General features: G+C 35.9%; 1 protein-coding gene across 2 annotated transcripts in view; it reads left to right on the top strand.

Annotated features, from left to right (window-relative positions):
* The window catches only part of AFG1L (AFG1 like ATPase), a 70075-nt gene that overhangs the window by 4335 nt on the left and 46333 nt on the right, over positions 1 to 19407 (top strand). Inside the window, exons 2-5 of one of the 2 annotated variants that reach the window (XM_080586988.1) lie at positions 2933 to 3159; positions 11811 to 11862; positions 12479 to 12580; positions 13844 to 13974. In XM_080586988.1, coding sequence (XP_080443114.1) covers positions 2933 to 3159; positions 11811 to 11862; positions 12479 to 12580; positions 13844 to 13974 — 512 coding nt within the window. The remainder of the gene's footprint in view (positions 1 to 2932; positions 3160 to 11810; positions 11863 to 12478; positions 12581 to 13843; positions 13975 to 19407) is intronic. The other variant, XM_080586989.1, reaches the window with a different exon arrangement.

Here is a 19407-nt window from a genome sequence, read left to right as displayed (position 1 = left end):
TTAACTCTTAACCAGTTACTATGTGTCTGCCGGTACCCCCACCAGGTTTAAATCCTACCATTCAGTATTATTTTAGGAGAAGAGTGAGTAATTTGTGCCATGACACCCTCTGTCATCACTTGCACATACTGTTCATCTCTGTCATCTGTTAATGACGAAGTATTTTATTCCCATTCCCGGGATGGCTAGCTGTAAGTGCACGTAACCTGAGACAAAACCCACGCTTCTGAGAAGTCCTGCTCGTGTGCTCTGTCCATAGCCAGGAAAGTCATGAGCCACAAATGCTTTCTTGTCCCTAAGTGAGCTTTTATTTTTTTTTTTTTTCCCTTCCAATCTTGTGGTAAGCAGTAGGAGCTGGGGGCTTTATAGGTAGGTGCAATGGGGCACTGGCTGCCTCTTAGGGACGTCAAGCTCTGCATGTTGTGAAGGCAACACGTGGTTTAGTTGTACAAATCACAGGACTGAGGTTGACTTTCTGTAGCAGTAAATGGTTGAAAAAATAAGATCGTCTATTTCTCAATGTCCCCACTTCTGTTTGGATGCAGGTCAGGTGTCACTGACCTGTTCCTGATGGATTTTTGTCAGACTTAATCTTAAAATTCTCTCCTCATCAGTTGGTCCATTCACTGCCTTAATTAAGTTTACCGTTTATTTCCTTTTTTCTTTACTCAGTACTGTTCATGTATCTGGAGATAGCTATGTGCTTTTCTTTAGTCTTCTATAAAGGTTTTATTGAAATTTTTGCAATGAAAAAACTCTGAACTCAACTCTCTGAGATCTCTTCAGCTACGGGTGATCTAATTACTTTTAATTCATAGCGGTAACTCAGCTCCTTCAGGACAGAAGAACCTGGTGAAATTATTGACTACAGATGTAACGACTGACTTCCTTGCTTTGGAGAAACGAAGGTCTTACAATAAATAAATTAATGAAGTTACAATGTAAAAGGATAAAATTGTTCAATTAAAACAAATTATCTGGGACAAGTTTAAACTCTTCTTCTGCCCCATTGAGCCCTCTTATACCTCCTCTGTGGGGTGTGACCCATGGTTTAACAAATACTAGTTTAAATAGTCTCCTATCTCTCCGTTGATTTCGTACCTTTCATGAAATACGGTGAGAAAATAAGTGTGTTCCAGGGCAGATCATACCAGTATTGAATAGAACAGGGTTATTTCACGCGTGCTTATGTTTTGCCCCTTGTATGTGTATATACGCAAACATGCACACACACACACCTCGGAGTACTGTCTCCCATATGTAGTAGTGTCACGGTGATGTTTCGCTGTCAGTCTGTGATCCAGCATAGCCCTGGGTCTTTTTCTGCAGAGCTGCTCTTCAGCTGCTCATTGTCTGTCTTTTAAGTTCGGTTATTTATCCCCCCTAAGCACAATTCCTGCTTTCACTATGTTCTATTTGTATTAGGCTTTTTGTCCGGTTGGTCAGAACTGCCTTGCCTTCCAGAGTGTTTGCAACACCCCTGACTTGGTGTTACCTGCCAGCCCAGTCCATAAACTTTATTTTGCCCAATACAGGTCGTGAATGGAAATTCTGAAATGCGTCAGGTTGGGATTCTGAGCTCTCTCTGAAACTGGATGGGAAACACGCATCTTGCTTAACTGTGGTACCCATTCATTACGTGTAGTTTTCCTAGCTTGTTTTGTACCTGCTCGAAAGTTATTTCACTTGAGTCTAACGTTCCTACTTTATATAGGAGAACACTGTGAGGCCCAAATACAGAGGTGTTAGTGCAATTAAGATGGTTTTCCTTTTTCCAAGTGTGTTATGTGGTCAGAGAGGAAAACTCCTTGTTCCTGAGGAGTTTGTGTTGCTTGTCATTTATCATGTTGTTATCTTAGGATTTTTTTTCTTTAAAAGCACTTATTTGTAATCATTCCAGTATTTTTCTGTGGTTTAGATCTGTGTTGACTGACCTGTGATTTTTCTGGATTTGTCTTTCTCTTTTTAAAGATCACAGTAGTTTCATTTTTTTGTGTGTGTTTTTGAACCTCACCCTCCATCCAGGAGGCCTGAAAGAAGACTGTTAGAGGCTGTTATGTTGCTTAGGGAGCTTACCTGAAGCATTTGGGGGTGACTTTCAATGGATCTAGCAATGTTCAAATTATTTGACATTGTTCTGTCTGTTATGTGTTTTTCCAAATCTGTTTCTTTTGTCGTTGGTACAAATTATGTTACTCATGATTATACTTAAGCTGTTAAATTACAGCATAAGCAACACGTTTTCATAAATGCCTTTTCAATGTATTCTACTGTTAGGTGTCTGATCTTACTGATTTAGCAAGCATTCTCTATAAGCTTATTCTTTCATTCCTAGTTATATCTTATTTCAAGCTTGGTGATTGTGACTTATTTTTAAATTTAAACAATTTCTGCTTGGGCATGGTCCCGTCTCTTCTAAGTAGAAGATAATGCCAGCAAAGTGGGCTGTGGCATTGCAGGGCTTCACAGTTATTGGTTTGTTTACTGTGGTCTTTGACTCTTCGAATGTGCTTACAAAACTCATAGTTTGGTCTTGTTTGCTAGCTTTTAAACTCTGTCTCCTTCAGCCCACCTCTCTAAAGGATTAATCTATTCAGCAAAATGCACTCTGAGAGAATTTTTAAATGATTTTGCCCCAGTTTGCAACAGATATGTCAATGCTTCCCTTACAACAGCACATCCAAATCTTACCACCTTTCCAGCAGGGATTTTTGTGTGTGTTTTTTAATTAAAGTGTTAAGACATACTAAAGGTGTTTTGTAGTAAGAAGTTGATTTAATGAAAAATAAAGGGGTAACGTACTCTAGTGGTTGTCTAGGTAAGTAATGTATGTCAGCCTTTGCAAGAACTGTTAACAATGTGTGGTTTTTATGAATATAAGAAGGTACTTCTCATAACTTCTCTATTAACAAGTCTACTTTTCGTTTTACAGCGTACACAAGTCAGGTGGCAGATGAGAAGACAGCCCCTGGTACTCTTACAGATGCTAACGCTAGAGCCTTGTTGGTTTGCAGTGGACCTTTGGAACATTACGACTTTCTGATTAAACAAGAAGAGCTGAGGAATGATGAGCAGCAAAGAAGAGTTGTGCAGCACCTGCAAAAGTTGCACGAGAGCCTTAAAGGCTACACCATCAGTTCAAAAAATCTTCTCTCAAAGGTGGGATTTATAAAGATGATAAATATTTTTTCTAATTTTTATTTGCTCATAAGAATGTGCTTAAAACCACAAATTGCTGTCATTAACCTGAGTCTTATTTTTGCAGCTGCGTCTTTAAAGGTAGATTGTTGTTCATGTTTGGTTCTCTGTTCTTTATTTTTCTGATCTGTAAAATTCCAGTGGCATGCTACCAGCAAACAAATGTTATTGAAATAATTCTGAAAGAAAATCTTGTATGGTTATGGTTATGTCTGCATTTCCCAAAATGTTATTTGCCTGTAGGAGAAGGGTAGCTTAGGCTAGAGTTTTTGCTCTCAAGCGCTGGCATAGCATATGTGTTTGGGTTACAGACACTGAACGTTGATGTGTTGTGTCGTGACAAATGTTCCATGCATATAAGTGAAATCAGCCAGCAGAATCTAAATAATCCAAGTTAAATAATTCAGCTCTGCAAAATGTTATAATATAGATCCGACATGACTTCAAAAATAAAGATTTAGAAAAAAATCTGGCCAGTGTTGGTAGTCTTCAGCTGGGGGGCTAAGAAAAGAAGGCAAGAGGTGTGATCTGCTCCCTAGATGTATTTTTGGGGTCTTCTTTTAAAAGAAGCATTAACAAAATTAACATTTTTTAATGTTAGAAGAAGCATTAACAAGAAATAAGGCGTACACCTGTCCTACAGAGCATTAGCAACCTCAGTGCCTTAGCATTATTACTGCTGTGTGCCTGCTGTTGCACTTCTGTAACTTTTTCCGGGAGTATTTGATGCAATATTTTCCAGAGCTGCGTTGGCAGTACTTTTCTTGTCTTGTTCTCATGCTGTTATTCTTGTACTGTTGCTCTTGTGGCCTTGCACCTGCAAATTCTGTTAGTGTTGTTATGGCAGGTTCTCATGGGAAGCAACTAGAACTGGTGAGAGAATGACTTCTCTTCCCCTGCTTTCCTTGCCTCTTGTTTTGTAGACTTTAGTTTAGATACCAGAAAGTCAAACATAGTGCACAGCAAAGTAGATAAGTCTTTAAATACTTGATAAATGTTAGCCAGTGATAGATGTTCACAGAAGCTGAATGACCAGTGAAGGTGCAGCGTTTGCACCTGATTAGCATACTCCTGTCAGCACAGAGTCATAAATAGGAGTGGGGGACACAACTGGGCATTTGAGTGAGTCTGATGAAAATGGTATCATGATGGGGGAAAGAAGCATAGAAAAACACTAATTGCCATTATTGTCTCGTTTGCTTTCCTGGCCTCTTGCACTCAGGAAATATGTCCTGTGTCAACAGCTTCACTACTCTTCCCAGCCAGTCACTGGGAGTTTTGTGTTCTTTTTCTCTATTGCATGACTTTTGCTTTTATTTTTTTCCATTAAAAGTAACTTTCACTGTTACAGTCAATATATGTCGTCAGCTTCAGGATGTGTTAATAAATCTCCACAGCAGCCTCTCTCAGTATCCATTATGCAACACACCTCATCTCATGGGCATAAAACTGTTTGTGTAACTATTGGACTTCTTAACTATATACTTGCCATTGCAACCGCAAATTCACCAATTGCCTGGCACAAATACTGTATTTTGTTTGCGTGGCAAGCTTAAATGGTGTAGCATGAAATCCGAGGAGCCAAAACCTGCAGGGCCTAGATACATCTAAATGACGTGCTGTCCTCTACCTTTTAGATACCAAACTACAAGTTACCAATCTAAGGTTCTTGAAATATATACTAGCTTCAAGGAGTTAAAAAAGCAGAGAAGAGAATATTACTATGAGAACAAGTATTACACCAGTAGAAGTACCTGTTTCAAATAGGCAAGTGCAGCAGGGTACAGAGCCTTGGGACACAGTGCTCATTTATCAGTCTGCCTCTGGTATCCAGTGAAAACTTCAGGCTCATACTTGCAGATGGATATCATGTATCTGCTAATCATATGCTTGACTGAAAATACCGCAAATGTCTTCCTGCCTCCTGACGAAAGGAAGCAGACTAGACACCTAGGAAGGAGCTCTTTTTTGTTGATCATAGAATCATAAAGATTGGAAAAGACCTCCAAGATCATCTACTCCAACTGTGATATACAGAGAGAAGAAACCTGGATGAGAAGTAATTCCAAGAACAGAAGAAAGACACTCTGGAAGGAAAAACACGAGAGTGGTTAATTAAAGGAAGCAAAGTGCTAAGGCAAGTTGGTTCCTAGAGGGCAAGGAGTATGTCTTCGGAAGTTCTGTTCTGAAATAAGTTAATCCAGCTTTGAGCAGGGAGTTTGACCATGTAGTCTCCTGAGGTCCCTTCCAACATAAACGATTCAATAATTTTGATTTAGGTAAGGGGTTTGTAGCCAAGCAATTGTTTGGAGGATATTTTTACCTTCTCCAGCTGGTACATTAGCTCCTCACATTACTTACCTTTTTACTTAGCCAGCTGGTCAAAAGAGCTTATTCTCCTGCTATGTTTAGCGCTCGTGCAGCCTCACCTTGAAGATTGTGTGCGGTTCTGGGCTCCACTGTATAAAAAGGATGTTAAAACCCTTGAAAGCATCCAGTCCAACAAAGCTGGTAAAAGGGCTGGAAGCCAGGTCTCTATGAGTAGAGGCTGAGGACAGCCAGGTTTGTCTAGTCTGGAGAAGAGGAGGTTCTCTGCAACCTCCCATGTTGTCTTATGTCTTTATAGGCTAACTCTCGAGTCTAAACAAGACTCTTTGTTGACTGTGAGCAAGTATTGAAGAAAAGAGAAATTTGCTGTTTCAAAAGTGGTTATTGCTTATCTTTGTTATCCAAAGCAATATTGTGGCATGCCTAAAAGAAAACTGTTTTCCTTTGGTTGTAACGAGTTCAAGCTGGATTCATAAACCTCTTTTGCTGGTGTGACGTAGGCAAATTATTTCAATAAGTGTGATCTAACAGGCCAGAGATTTATGTCCGAAGGATGTTTAATGTGAGAAGTTGTTCTTTTTCTTTCTTTTCTCTAGACTTCATCTTAAGCTTTGGCATTGGGCTCATAAGCTCTTAAATCAGATGTTTTAAAACTATCTGCAGACCCTGTTCCCGACTAAAAGAGAATGTTGCTCAAAAGGATACCGGTCATTTGGCTTGCTCCCGTGTTCTTTTGGGCATACTGCCAAGCTTTTATCCATTTTCATTCTGTAGAGGAGTGACAGAGGAATGATCAGTAGGCTAGCATTTTGATCTTTTCTGGTAAACTGTTTTGGATATTCTTTTCTAAAAGCTCTGCCTTTGAGAATAACTTGGAGAGCTGACTCGAGTTAACTGGAGTGCTGTGAATCATCGTAGTTGTTAGAGCAGGTGTCTCCTAATGGTTTGTAGATCAACCATTATGTGGGTTTGTTTACTGTTTCTTTGATTGGGAAGCATGTAAAGTGAAGCTTTCTTTACTGCTGAGAACAAAGTAATACTAATCTTACTGTATTTAGGAGATTGTGATGGCACTTTTGTCCTTGTGTAGCAGCAGAGCTAACCACAATGAAGTCATCTAACTGACCCTTTCCTAAAAGGAAAAAGTCAAATGCCATTGCTTTAGGGTGAGGATGTGGATTTCCACTAGTTCCTCCAAAGCAGTCCTCTCATTGCTTCTGTTCCATTCTTTAATTTCAACCAGCTTTTAGACATTGTGATACCTGCCAAATAATTTTGCCTTCAATGAGAATCATAGAATCATTAAGGTTGTAAAAGACCTCCAAGGTCATCTGGTCCAACCACCCCCCCCACCACCAATGTCACCCACTGAACCAGGTCCAAACTTTCCTTGAACACCCCCAGGGACAGTGACTCCACCACTTCCCTGGGCAACCCGTTCCAATGCCTGACTGCTCTTTCTCAGAAGAAATGTATTTTAAGTTGAGAACTTTTTGCAACTGAGTGCAACTGTTAAATCAATTACACATAGTAGCTTGAGGTCTTGCGTTTTCAGGAGATTTCTAGAAACTTGACTAACCTACTTTTAGTGTGAAATCTTCAAGGTTGAGAAGAATCTACTGCCACTTCTTAGGAGTATAAGAAAAAAAATAAGATGCACAGCATTTCAAGCACGCTCATTTTTCCGAGTTCTGGCATTGAAGAGGATGTGGTTGAGAGGTCGCAGTGAAAAGAAAAAAAGGGGGGGAGAAGAGAGGGGGAAGGAGGGAAAATAGTTGTCAACCTCTTCTTGGGTCTGACACTCGCTAGCTCATTACCTCAAATGTAAAGTACTCTGCTAAACTGAGTTATTCCAGTAGAAATTTACTGTACTTAGGAGTAATTAAAAGAATGGTTTGCTTTGCTTGTATTTATTGTCACCTTTTATCTAAATAGTTTTGTTTACTACAAACAGTAAAAGTAGGATTAGGGAACAAATATTGATATTAGATATAATAGAAGCGTTTCAATATTTATCTGAGAGACTTACATCAATTCACAGGCAAAATGTCTCTAAGCAGTTTTTGGGGAAATAACAGCTGCTTCCTTTATGATAGTAAAACTGTATTTGTTTTATTTTGGTATAGTATCTTTTGGGCATCAGTTTAGAATGAATTTAAAGGGAAAAACAATTAGTGTGTTGCTGCAAATCAAGTATGCTTCTGTTTTTCAAAATTATTACTCAAATTTGAACAATGACTTTGATCTTCAACTTGGTGAAAGCACGGCCTTGTATGTTGAGATATTTTGAGATCCTCTGAATTGAAGTTCAAGGCCATAAGATTTTCCATAGATGTTTCAGATCTCTAGCTTTTCAAAATAATACCAATTGGGACATCTTAAGAGTTGTTGAGTTGCTGTACTAATGACTTGAAATAAGCTCAATTATAAGTGAGGTCATGTTTTGAAAAGAGGTACGAACAATAGTAAATGCCATCCAAGACCTTGAAAATGTCTTCAGCTGCAACAGCAACCAAAAAGAAGGTCTGCAAGAGTGGGAGAAAGAGGCAGTTTCGTTAGTGTTTTTTGTGTATGGATTTTTTTTGTTTGTTTCTGTTTTGGTGTGGTTGGTTGATTGGTTTTTTGTTTGTTAGTTTTCTAAGTGCCGTCTGGATACTTGTCTCTTGAATTTTGCATATTTTAATTAACCACCTTAACACTGACATGGGTTTTTAATTAAAAGTTTCTCAGATCAGTGTGAAATATTCCCAGGAACTGAGTTGTTTTCTTTTGGTGTCTGAGGCAGGCAATATGGGAGAAGGTGGGAAGATGTTGCACGTTATCAAATAAGCAGAAGAAAAAATAGCAAGTTGTCAGTTTTAAGATGTTTTAATGAATATAATTCCGTAGAGGAGAGAGGATACTAATTGACTGAAGTTCAAACAAGATAAATCTGATGTGATGGAGTCAAAGCAAGGCATTCAGTTACAAAAACAGGAATGTAGAAAATGTTTTGAAAGTGGAGAAGAAAATTCCCTAAGTCTGGGGACACAGATGCGTATGTTTTATGATAGAATAGCAAATATTATAGCATATGAATGATATATATATATATATATATATATATATGTATAAAAAGCCAGTTAACTGATCTATAAAAGGAAAAAAGGTTCCTGCTGTAAGCATGTTCTAATGATGATGAAGCTCAGTGAAACACTGAAGTTATGACGTTTTAGGTTACTTAAAAGAATATTATGGGAGTGAAGAATCTTGGAGGACTGGAGGGCATTGACACATTAGTAGTGATGCCTTTATTTGAAAGGATGTGGTAGAGCATTCAAAACACATTTAAAGATTTATATAATCTTATAATTAATGTTATTTTAATTAATTAATAATTATTATTAATCTAATTTTATAATTCTCTCCTTCAAACTCAAATTCTGTGTATCCCTTAAAGTCTTTGGTTTTGTGCACTTTAAATATAAACTTTAACATTCTTAAATCTTATCACTCTGGCAAAAACAGTGATGTCAGGCAATTGAATACTGACGGGTCAAATATACCTCAGGATTATAGGGAAGTGGGGGATGAGGAGAAGCTCAATGACTTTGTCTTCTGTCTCCCACTCTTCCCCCATTCCTCCATGAAACAGACACATCAGTCCTTGTTTTAGGGGAGCTGGAGGATCTTCTGCATTAGATTTCCCTCCTGTTTTTTCTTTTGGAGTGTGGGTTTCAGTGGAACCAAGATCAGTCTGCTGCTTTCTTCACTCTCAAGTACTGCTGGCTTTCTTGACTGCTTTCTGTGGTCTCAAGTGAGCCAACAGCATTGACTGGATTTTATCAGAAATCCTAGTCAAACTTGATCTTTTCCTTGTGCAATTTCCAGGCTTCAGGAGATGCATGAGAATCATTAACTTAAAAAAAAAAAAAAAAAAAAGTCAATTTTAGGATCATGTAGAATAGCTTGAAACCTGTAGGGTGTCTGGGTTTCAGAATTAGAAATCAACCGATCGAGTTTATATATGTACATATTGTATCCTTTAATAAGAAAAAGTAAAAGTACAGTTGATTGGAAAATATATCTATCTAAAATTGCTCTAAAGTTTTAATGTTATACAATACCTGACAGGATTGAGAAAATGAGCATCCTAAGTGGTAATAGTGTCACTTCTGTCAGAAGTATACAGAAGATAATTTTACTTGAAAATAAAATATTGCCTACAAATGTCTTTAAATTGCTCAAAGATGATTTGCTTTTAGAGTTTATCAGCTTCAGCAAATGTATTCAAGTCTGCCACAATATCCCTCCTATTTTTTAAGGAATCAGATACCACTTAACAATTGTCATCTTCACAAAAAATAGTATTTTTTTCTACTTTAAATCAGCCAGGAATTGATTTAGACTTTAAGGAGTCCAAGCCATTTTATTTGCTTCCTTTAGCCAAAAAAACAAACCAAAATCCTTTACTGCAGCATTTTTCTAGAAATGGTAACTATTAGAGTGAGAATAAAACATACTTAAAAAGGAAAACTTTAAGATTATTAAATGTAATTAATAAATATATTACAATTTTTAGAAGGGTATAAAAATATAGGCATTACTACTTGTTCTAGTCATATAATCTTTACAAAAACAGGTAAAGCAGTACTGTAAGCACTGATTTATTTTCTGAGTCTTAGGAAAAGCTGCATACCTCATACTCATGCTGTCTTTTTATGTAATAAATTTTATGATAGTATTTTACTTTGTTAAAATGCATGTTATTAATCTTAAAAATAAAGAAAATTTTATGTCTCTGATACACAGCAAACAAAGGAGAAATGGAAAAAATCTAACTTTGAGAATTAGTTTCAATGAGTGCAAGCTCTTAAAAAGTGTACACAGAAATATGTACATCAATTAAATTGTCTTGCTATGCTTTCAAAGCTCTAGCAAGTAGCTGCAGCCATGTCTATTAATGGAACTGTTTCAGAACATCTGAAACCCTGTTCAGCCACAGATTGATGATACACATTTTTGATTATCTATTAATGTAGCTCTAAATTAGATCTGTAAGTGGGTCTTATATAAGAGTTATTCTCGCATGTTTTCTGAATAAACTGGTTCTGTAGACCTGAGACATTATCCATCTATCTTTGGTCATGTATTTTCTTCCATATTTAATTAGTGTTTTGCTACTGACTCCCTCATTTCTTTAATATGGTGCTGTATTTTGAAAAGCGCTTTAGATTCAAGTTGTTTAGCAATTATCCAGCTCCAAATGAGACTACAGGGTTGTAATTTTAATTTTCCTTTGTTTTGGCTCAGCTCATATAACTCTGAAAGTGGAACACTTTAACCTTATACTCTTGTGTGATGATTTTGTGGATGTCAGTTCTGTTTCATAAATTTGATGAGATTTTTTTTAAGACTTCACAATTTTTTAGAAACTGTTTCTTTATAGAGTTTTACTTGGAAGTGTCTATGCATATGACCGTCGTCCTAGGGTGGGAGAGGAAGACTGTTTCAAATTGGAGTATTGAGTCTATTGCAGATATTTCCATAAAAATACGTATATAGTAAAACAGAATAAATAATCAGCTGTCATAACATATGTCCGGAGTAATGTTAAGAGGTTAAAACTTCTTAACCAGTATTAATTAAGATAAAACTCAGTTGAGAAAATGTTTATTAAAATGAGTAATTTGAACACAACCTTTAATTTGTGTGTGTATAAATGCATATTTAAAATGATATATTTTAACTGTGCATCCATTGGTTTAAATCATGTTTAGAACAGATAATTCTGCATTTAAGATTCAAAGTAGAGAGAAAGGGGACCTAGAATATTTTCTGTCTTTGTCATGTTGATTTTCTAAATTCTAAATGTTTATATCTTAAGTAAAGCTGGTATATACAACATACATCTGCAATTCCTGTGGTAGTGCTTTATTTTATATCCTTTTTTCTGAGCTTGTTTGAGGGAAGAAGGTTTATTTTGATCGTGAAGTATTGGGAAACATTTAATCACTTTTCTGTGTGTTCTAGTTATTAAAAAAATGGACTAGGGATGGAGATATTTTCACAGTGATCTAAAAAAAACCAATAACGTGTGTATTTGCCTTTTTTTAACAAAATTCACAGAAATACAACATTAGATTGCTTACCAATTCTGAGCTAATAATTTATTCAAGGTTATACTTTGCTGACTATTCCTACTCAGGTAGTTAAATGTAGCTACTTGATTACTTTATCACAGTTATGTGCTTGCTTTCATTGTGCACCATGTTTGTATTTATTTTTCTTTTCTTGATTTGCAGCTCTTTGCAAAAAACAAACCTCCAAAAGGTCTTTATGTCTATGGAGATGTTGGTAAGTTTCAGCTGCATCAATTCCGATGGAATTTTATCTAAATGTGTGTTCATGCAAATTCTGAAGTATCTAAAAAGTTGAAAATTATGTAGCATTTTTCTTTAATTATTTTTCCAAGATTCATTTTCTTCCAGAATATGATGTTAATTAACCCAATTACACCTTAGAAGATTGGAAGCTGTTTAATTATCATACACCACCTTGTATACATTTTTTCAGTGTTACCTACTCACTAATATTTAGGAATGCAATTTAAGAATTTGAAAAGCAACTTGGGGGGGAGTGGATCAGGGAGAGAATGTGTACGTTCTAATTACAACAGTGTAGAGTGAAAAAGCTTTTCAAGTGAAAACGTTGTTTTCTGGATGCCTATGGAGCCATTTGTGCAACCTTTCAGTCAACGCTGTATAGATCAAAATGGAACAATAACAAAGCAGTATTTTTGGGTTTTTGAACATGAAATATAACCTTTCTTCCCCAACAGTCTGGCTTTGTACTTATTTTGTGGAAGAGTATAGTTTCATTAGTTCAAAGCTAATGACCAATCATTATTGTAATCAGTACATACTGTTCTTAAATTAACTACCTGTTGGGTGTTTTTTTTTTTTATTTGAAGGTACAGGGAAGACAATGGTGATGGACATGTTCTATTCTCATTTAGAAGTAGAAAGGAAAAAGAGAGTCCATTTTCATGGCTTCATGCTAGATGTGCACCAGAGTAAGTGCAGATACTGGTATTTACAACAATTTTATGAACTATGGTAACTATGAAAAAGCCTGTCTCATCTTCGGGTGTGTAGTATACAATGTAATTTTATTTAAGTTTCTAAGAAAAAAAGAAATAAGCTAGAGGATTTTAGCAGTGTTTGCCATACTGGAGTAGATATTAATTGCATACTATTTCTCAAGTATCTTCTCAAATGTTTTGTATACCAGATTGTATAGAAAATTGCATGTATGTTTAGGATTAAATCCTTATCTAGATATTCTTCAGTTACTGGTTAGCTTACATGCAGTCTGAGGAAGGCAGCTGCTGAAAATGAATGATAAAACAGAAAGTAATGTGATGCTGTCACTCAAAAGGACAGATAAGTGTAAATGCTACATCATAGTCTTTTTCTGTGATGGATCATGATTCAGAGACAACTAAATCAGTGAAGATGAATACTGTGAAATTGTTAGTGAATTATGCTACAATTTACAAGTATTGTGACAGCTGCCTTTTTCTTGGAAGGCTTTCATTGGCATAAACAACTTCTGCCCCTTTTACTGCCCTTGTTTTTTTATCACCATTGGGTCACTGTTGAGATTTTCTGTTTCTTGTCACTAGTGCTCTACTTCATTAAATTTTAACAAAGCTGGCTTCTTACTTTGACCTTGGTTTGCCAAATGTTTTTCGTAGGCTGATGGAATGCAATCTATGGCATTAAAGTATGTATGTAATAACTTTATATCAGCATCATCTAGTTTACATTGTAAAATATAACTGCATTAACTTTGTCTGAGTTTTCTTAACTAAATGCATTCTAAGTATACCTCCAGAGCATGCGATGCACAGAGCTCTGCCACTCATTTGTAAACACTGAAAGGATTTTTTTATACTCACAAGATGATTAGGACAGAAAATGTCAAATTATGAAGTGAAACTGAAGCTAAGGTCATGAACTGGAGCAAGATAGAACTGTAATTTATATCAGTTTTAAGAATAAGGTTCTAGGCATTTGGTATTAGTATTCAGGGGTTCTATGATTTTTATTTTTCATGTTTCTTAGCAAGAATATAGAAATCACAATCTCTGTGGTTTTAGTAGTTGCCTGGATGTGGTTGAAAACAATGGTTTTGCCCTCTTGAAGTTAGAAGAAATGTTAAGTTTTTTTTCTTTTAACCGCATTGGGTTGCTTTTTATTAGTTAAATAACTTTGTTTTCCATATTTTACAAAAGTATGAAAAATATTTATTCTCTTACGTCTTATCAACTCAGGAATACATCGCCTTAAGCAGAGCTTGCCAAAAAGAAAGCCAGGACTTATGGCCAAATCATATGACCCTATTGCACCAGTAGCAGAGGAAATAAGCGAAGAGGCTTCTCTCTTATGTTTTGATGAATTTCAGGTAAGAAATCAGAGGTTACTCCTTGGCTTTTAAGGGAAACTTAATGACGTTACTGTTAATCTTAAAAATATGATATTTGTTACTACTTGTATAGTATTTGAGTTACTGGCCAGAAGTGAACTGTGGAAGTTCAAGAGCAGAAGTGATTTCACGGTTCTGAAGATGGTGTTAATTTTTTATTTTTCCAGGATAGAATATACAAGTTACCTCTGTAGTTACTGCTCACACTAGTGGGTAATAATTAACGTTTAGGCTCATAAGTGCTTCAGGACAGGAACTGTCATCTTAAAATCAGTCTGTACAGTGCCAGGACAGTAGTCACCTCATACATGGTTGGCATGCCTGGTCGGTCTTTACTGTGGTTCATATAGAGGAACAAAATGGTCTCACTGCAATTAAGGACATGGAAATAACATATTAATTTCAATCTAAATTCTTTCCTAGAGTTACTGGAGACTTTGGAGTGTCAGTGTCAAATTTTATTAGTGTGATGTACATTTTAGGAAACTTCTGTTGAATTAAATGTGAAAACTAAAAATGAAGTGATAAAATGGTCTTTGCCCAAATAGCTTGGTTGATTCATTTGTTTTATGTGGCTTGTGAATTTTAAGGACGTCACAAATTTAATCATAGAGTTGCTTTATAATTTTTTTTTTTTTCTGAGAGCATTTTCTAAGCAGCTCGATTAGCTGAGATTTTGAATTCCAAGAGAAACTGCAGGGGAAGAGGAGAACAGATCTGTGTTGTTTCTCAAATCATCACTAGTAGAAGAATCATCTATTGACTGTAAATTTTATGCATTATGCTCTTAAATTAGCATATAACTGAAATGGATAGAGCAATTTTGATCTCCTAGCTACTATTTATAGCCTATGCACAGAAGAAGATAACTAGTTTATGATCAGCTCCCATGAAGGGGATTTTTTTTCAGCTTGTTAAGTAGTAGGTGTTTTTGGTTTTAAGTTACTTCTGCATTTTGCAGCAAGGGATAATCCTTTGACCTGTGGTTTCAGGATGTGTGGGGTCATTGCAGTCTCATTTGAAAATGTTTAATAAAAAGTTGTATTTGAGTTATATTTTGCAGTGTTTCAGTGTGTTAAAAGAATGTTTTCCTGATCCACTTCTCAATTATGAGCATCAAATGTATTTTGTCAGAATACTTTCTCTAAAATAAGTTGACTTTCTCAGAACCAATTCAAATCGTTATGCCAGAATTTATTGCCCAAAAACCAAATGCTGCAGATTGTGGTTTGGTTTTGATCTTTGCTTTTGGCTTTGCTTGTTTAGAGTAAAACTTGTAACAACAAAGTTTAAGAATAAGTAAATTCTAACTGCAGTTCTCATGGGTTTCTCATAATTAAAAAAAAAAGGGCAATTTTGAATGCTGTGTAGGCGTACATACAGTTGGACATATGTGGAGGTATGTCTGCCTATACCAGTCACTGTATGTGATACCTGGTGCTACCAGTTCAAGTAGGAGGCAGATATATGTCTGTTGAACGTGCCTTTCTTTCCTCTTTTAAAAGACTGGTCTTTTCAAGCTGTTTTATTCACAGACGAGATCATTATCGTTGTCTTCTATTTGTTTTAATGTCAATCTTTTGTTCTGTCATCTGAAAAAAATGGAGCTGTACAAGTCTTAAAATTTCTTTAATATGGAGTGGTTTGCACTTTTTTTCTATCACTTGTCAACAACCTTTGTGTGTATTCTAGTTGTATGCTTGCATTAGTGAACAACATGTGAACTCATTCATGGATTGAACAGAGCACGGTTTGACTTTTGATGGTGCAGGTTTTCTTCAGCTTTGAATGCAGTGCTTTTTTTCTGATTTCAAACGCTGGCTGCTGTTTGATCACTTAAGATGTGTTTTAGCTAGTCAATAGGAATGCTGGGCTTCCAAAGCTCACAGTACAAAGTCAAAATACACAGACAGTTGTATTAACACCATAAAGAAATGGGAAGGTTTGGAGTGGGACAGGAAGAGATTTACTGTCATGACAAAAAATGCTTGAATGGTTCATAGAGGCATCTTTGCTAACAGGAGTACAGTTTATTAGTGTAAATATGTGATTTTCTGTATAAATGTCCACTGCTTTCATATACTGATGTTGCTGCGTTTGCATATTGTCTGTCACCCGTAACGCATTTTAAAGAGAGACACTGGTAATTTTAGTGTCCAAGTTGATTGCCTGCTCCCCCTGCTGACTTGCTTGAGGTACAGCAACCACTTCAGTTGTAAAAATCACCTTGTGTAGAATACTTCTGTTGGGGGGTCACAGCTGGGAAAATAAGCGTAAGAAATACGCATCGAAATGTATTTCCAAGACTCTGCATTCTTACGTGATTTTTAATGAAAGTATTTGTTCTTGATGTACCAATGGTCTACATTCACAGATCTCTGAGTAGCTGTTTTTTTTTTTGGCTGATCTTCTGTAGCATCAAATGCTAGGAAGGCTTGGCCTGCTGAAGAGGAGGCCCAGTTTTCAGAGAGTTTTTGGAAGGCACTGAATTTGGAATAAGAAACCTTCTGCTTAAATACTCAAAGTAGCAGGAAGAGCAGTTCAGAGTGACAAACCTAACACTGATAATCCAACTCAGGACTTTATTTGATTTTCAGTCGATTTTCCCAGTGAAACTAACGGCCCGATTTCACTACAACAAATTTATTTATATTTAAAGAATTGCTAGATTAAAATAAAACTGGAAAGAGCTGAAAGGTCCGATCATACGCTGTTCTGACTTGCGGACAAAGCTACTGTCTATTTTGGTAGGTGGGAAGTCAAGTTGAGTCTGTAAATTCCTTGACAAAACGCTTGTGCTTTGAGGAAATATCAGGAACACTATTGAGATTTGCTGGAACACGTCAGGTTTCTTTCAAATACCTGTTGGAAAAAAAGGAGCATAAGCTGTATTTACGTAAAGATCAGACACAGACAAGTGATTCTGTAACAGTGACAGCAAAAAGTAATGTTAGTGCTCATATTTCAGATGAAACCAAATGTAGAAGTTCAAAAGACAAAAAAAAAAAAGTACTGCTGAGGTTTCAAATTCCTCTTTGACAGTGGGCTAAAGAAAACAGAAGTACACTGAAGTGAGTCATGTTGCCTAGAGAAACCTCAAACAAATGGAGAGTTGTTTGACAAAATGACTTATACAAATATTTCAGGATGCCACGAGGTGTTCCAAAATTGTATTTAACAAACAACAAAAAAAAAACTCCTAAAATGTTACCTTTTGCAAATACTGTGTGATAGCCAGCATGTTAGAGATGACATGAAGCTTCTGAGCTTGTCCATGCCGAAGCTGGTGTTGTGTCAGCATTTACTTGAGGTGCAGGCTCTCAGGTTAAAACATTGCTTCTTGTTATTGATCTTTGTCACGCCGTGTACTATAAATGTTAGTCCTTTTTTTTTTAAACCACAGAAGTCTTGAACCATTCAAAAAAATGTGTGCTCATTTAAAACAACAGAATTGAATTAACCCATTTGTAATTATAATTTTCATGTTTCAGAACATAGAGGTTGGCCAATATAATGAGAGTAGTCATTGTTTAGTGATCAAATAACTCCACACAGGTAATTAGAAGCTCTAATTTTGCCATGCAACTGTAAGCTATGGTAGTTGGTATTGGTAATGAAAACAGGATCTGCACTTCTTGGTGTGCTGAATGATGATACAGTGCTAGTATTTATGTACCATCAGTACCACTTAGACGTTAACCAAACTACAATTTAGGGAGTTTTTACTAACCTACACGCTATTAAAAGCCTCTAATAACAACTAGGCTCTTATTTTTGTGCTAATACTAATTACTGATAATACATGCTTGTGTTTGTCATTCATTACGTGGAACTGTACCAATCAGTGGATGACTGAGTCTCAGGCACTTATACATGTAAATTAACTATTACTGATGTGTTTTTATATGTTTTTTTTTCTTGACGTGAGCTGTAGTGAAAAGCTGCACTAGGTCATAAAAATCTTTTCTCTTAAATGCTAATGAAATATATCTATTCTCTCCATTAGCAGGCTCTCCCTACTGGTAATTTGTAGCCTTTGCTTTTGTTCCTTCCTGTAATGAATTCTGGATATAGTAAAAGATATGAGAAATGACAGTGCTTTAGTTACTGTCTTCTAGTTGCTTTATCTGGTAGAATTCTTCTCTTCCCAAAGCTCTGCTAGGTCAAGAGAGCTTAAATTTGCATTCCAGTTCTTCAAATGGCTCTTGCTTTTTGACAAACATTTCAGGAGTTAATTTTTTATTTGTAATGCAGTGAAAACATCAGAATTGAGCATCAAATAGCAGTTCGCATTAATAAAAGAATTTTATTCATTGTTTTCTTTCATTCAAGTGCTGACATTGTTTCAGCCTTTGTTTCCTAAAGGTAGTGTCTTATTTTTTTTTAATGCAAGATTGTAAAAAAAATAAAAATAGAAATTAAAAAAAGCCACGACAAAATCATGGATTTAAAAACTTGTATCATAAAGCAAACCTAATAGCCAAGAAATTCAGTTATCCCTAAAATGCATATACATATTGATTTCTTATATGCAGTATTCTTAAATACAACCTGGAAAGTTCCTAAACTTTAGTATCTAGAAGAAATATACTAGCACTAGGAGGGTGCATAAGCACCTATATCAGACATATAGTACAATAGTGAATCATTGTGCTCTTTAGAGTTTAGTGATCAGAGATGCATAAATCTGGAGAGTGTTACTGATCACATAAAACAGTTTGTTTTTAAAAAAGAAAAAAAAATGCATATTAATGTATTTTATAGAACAAAATAGAAGACATCTTTGGGAGAATGAAACTGGTATTTACTTATGGTTCAGTAGGAACTTCATCGCTTCCAGTCTAGCTGTGAGAAATGTAACCTGTGTTTTCCTCTGTCTAATGTAAAATTACTTTATTTTGCTACTTAGAAAGGTCTTTTAGAAATGAGGGAAGAGGGGATCAGAAAAAAAATATTAAAATGGTTGGAGTCTTTCCATAGCGTGTATTACCATCACAACATACACATCTAAACTGGCAAAAAATAGCAGTCCATCAATCTGTTGTGTCATGAATGCATCTAACTCTCAAGATGCCACCACTTTTTAATTTCCTCAGAACTGGGGTCTTTATTATATAGACACTTGTTGCATTTTGGCTTACTAATCAAGGAGAATGCAAGAGAAACAAGAGTTTAATGATAGTAAAGGTGATTTACTTATTAGGACCACTGATCTCAGCTGGTGAACTCCTGCAAAATATGAATTGGTCTTGTAACAATGCTTTTCTTCCATTCAGACAAATTTATTAATTTTTATTTGTACAGAGTGGTTTCTGGTTTGCTTTCCTTTTATTTCTTGGTACTGTAAAGCAAGTTAGTTAAGCTAAACTTAGATATTTAAAGAAATTTTACTTTATTGCTTATTGTTCAGCC

This window comes from Anser brachyrhynchus (genome assembly GCF_964034855.1).
Source record: "Anser brachyrhynchus genome assembly, chromosome: 3".
Taxonomy (NCBI): Eukaryota; Metazoa; Chordata; class Aves; order Anseriformes; family Anatidae; genus Anser; species Anser brachyrhynchus.
The sequence above is the reverse complement of the archived record's forward strand: the minus strand, read 5'-3'. Positions and strand labels throughout refer to the sequence as shown.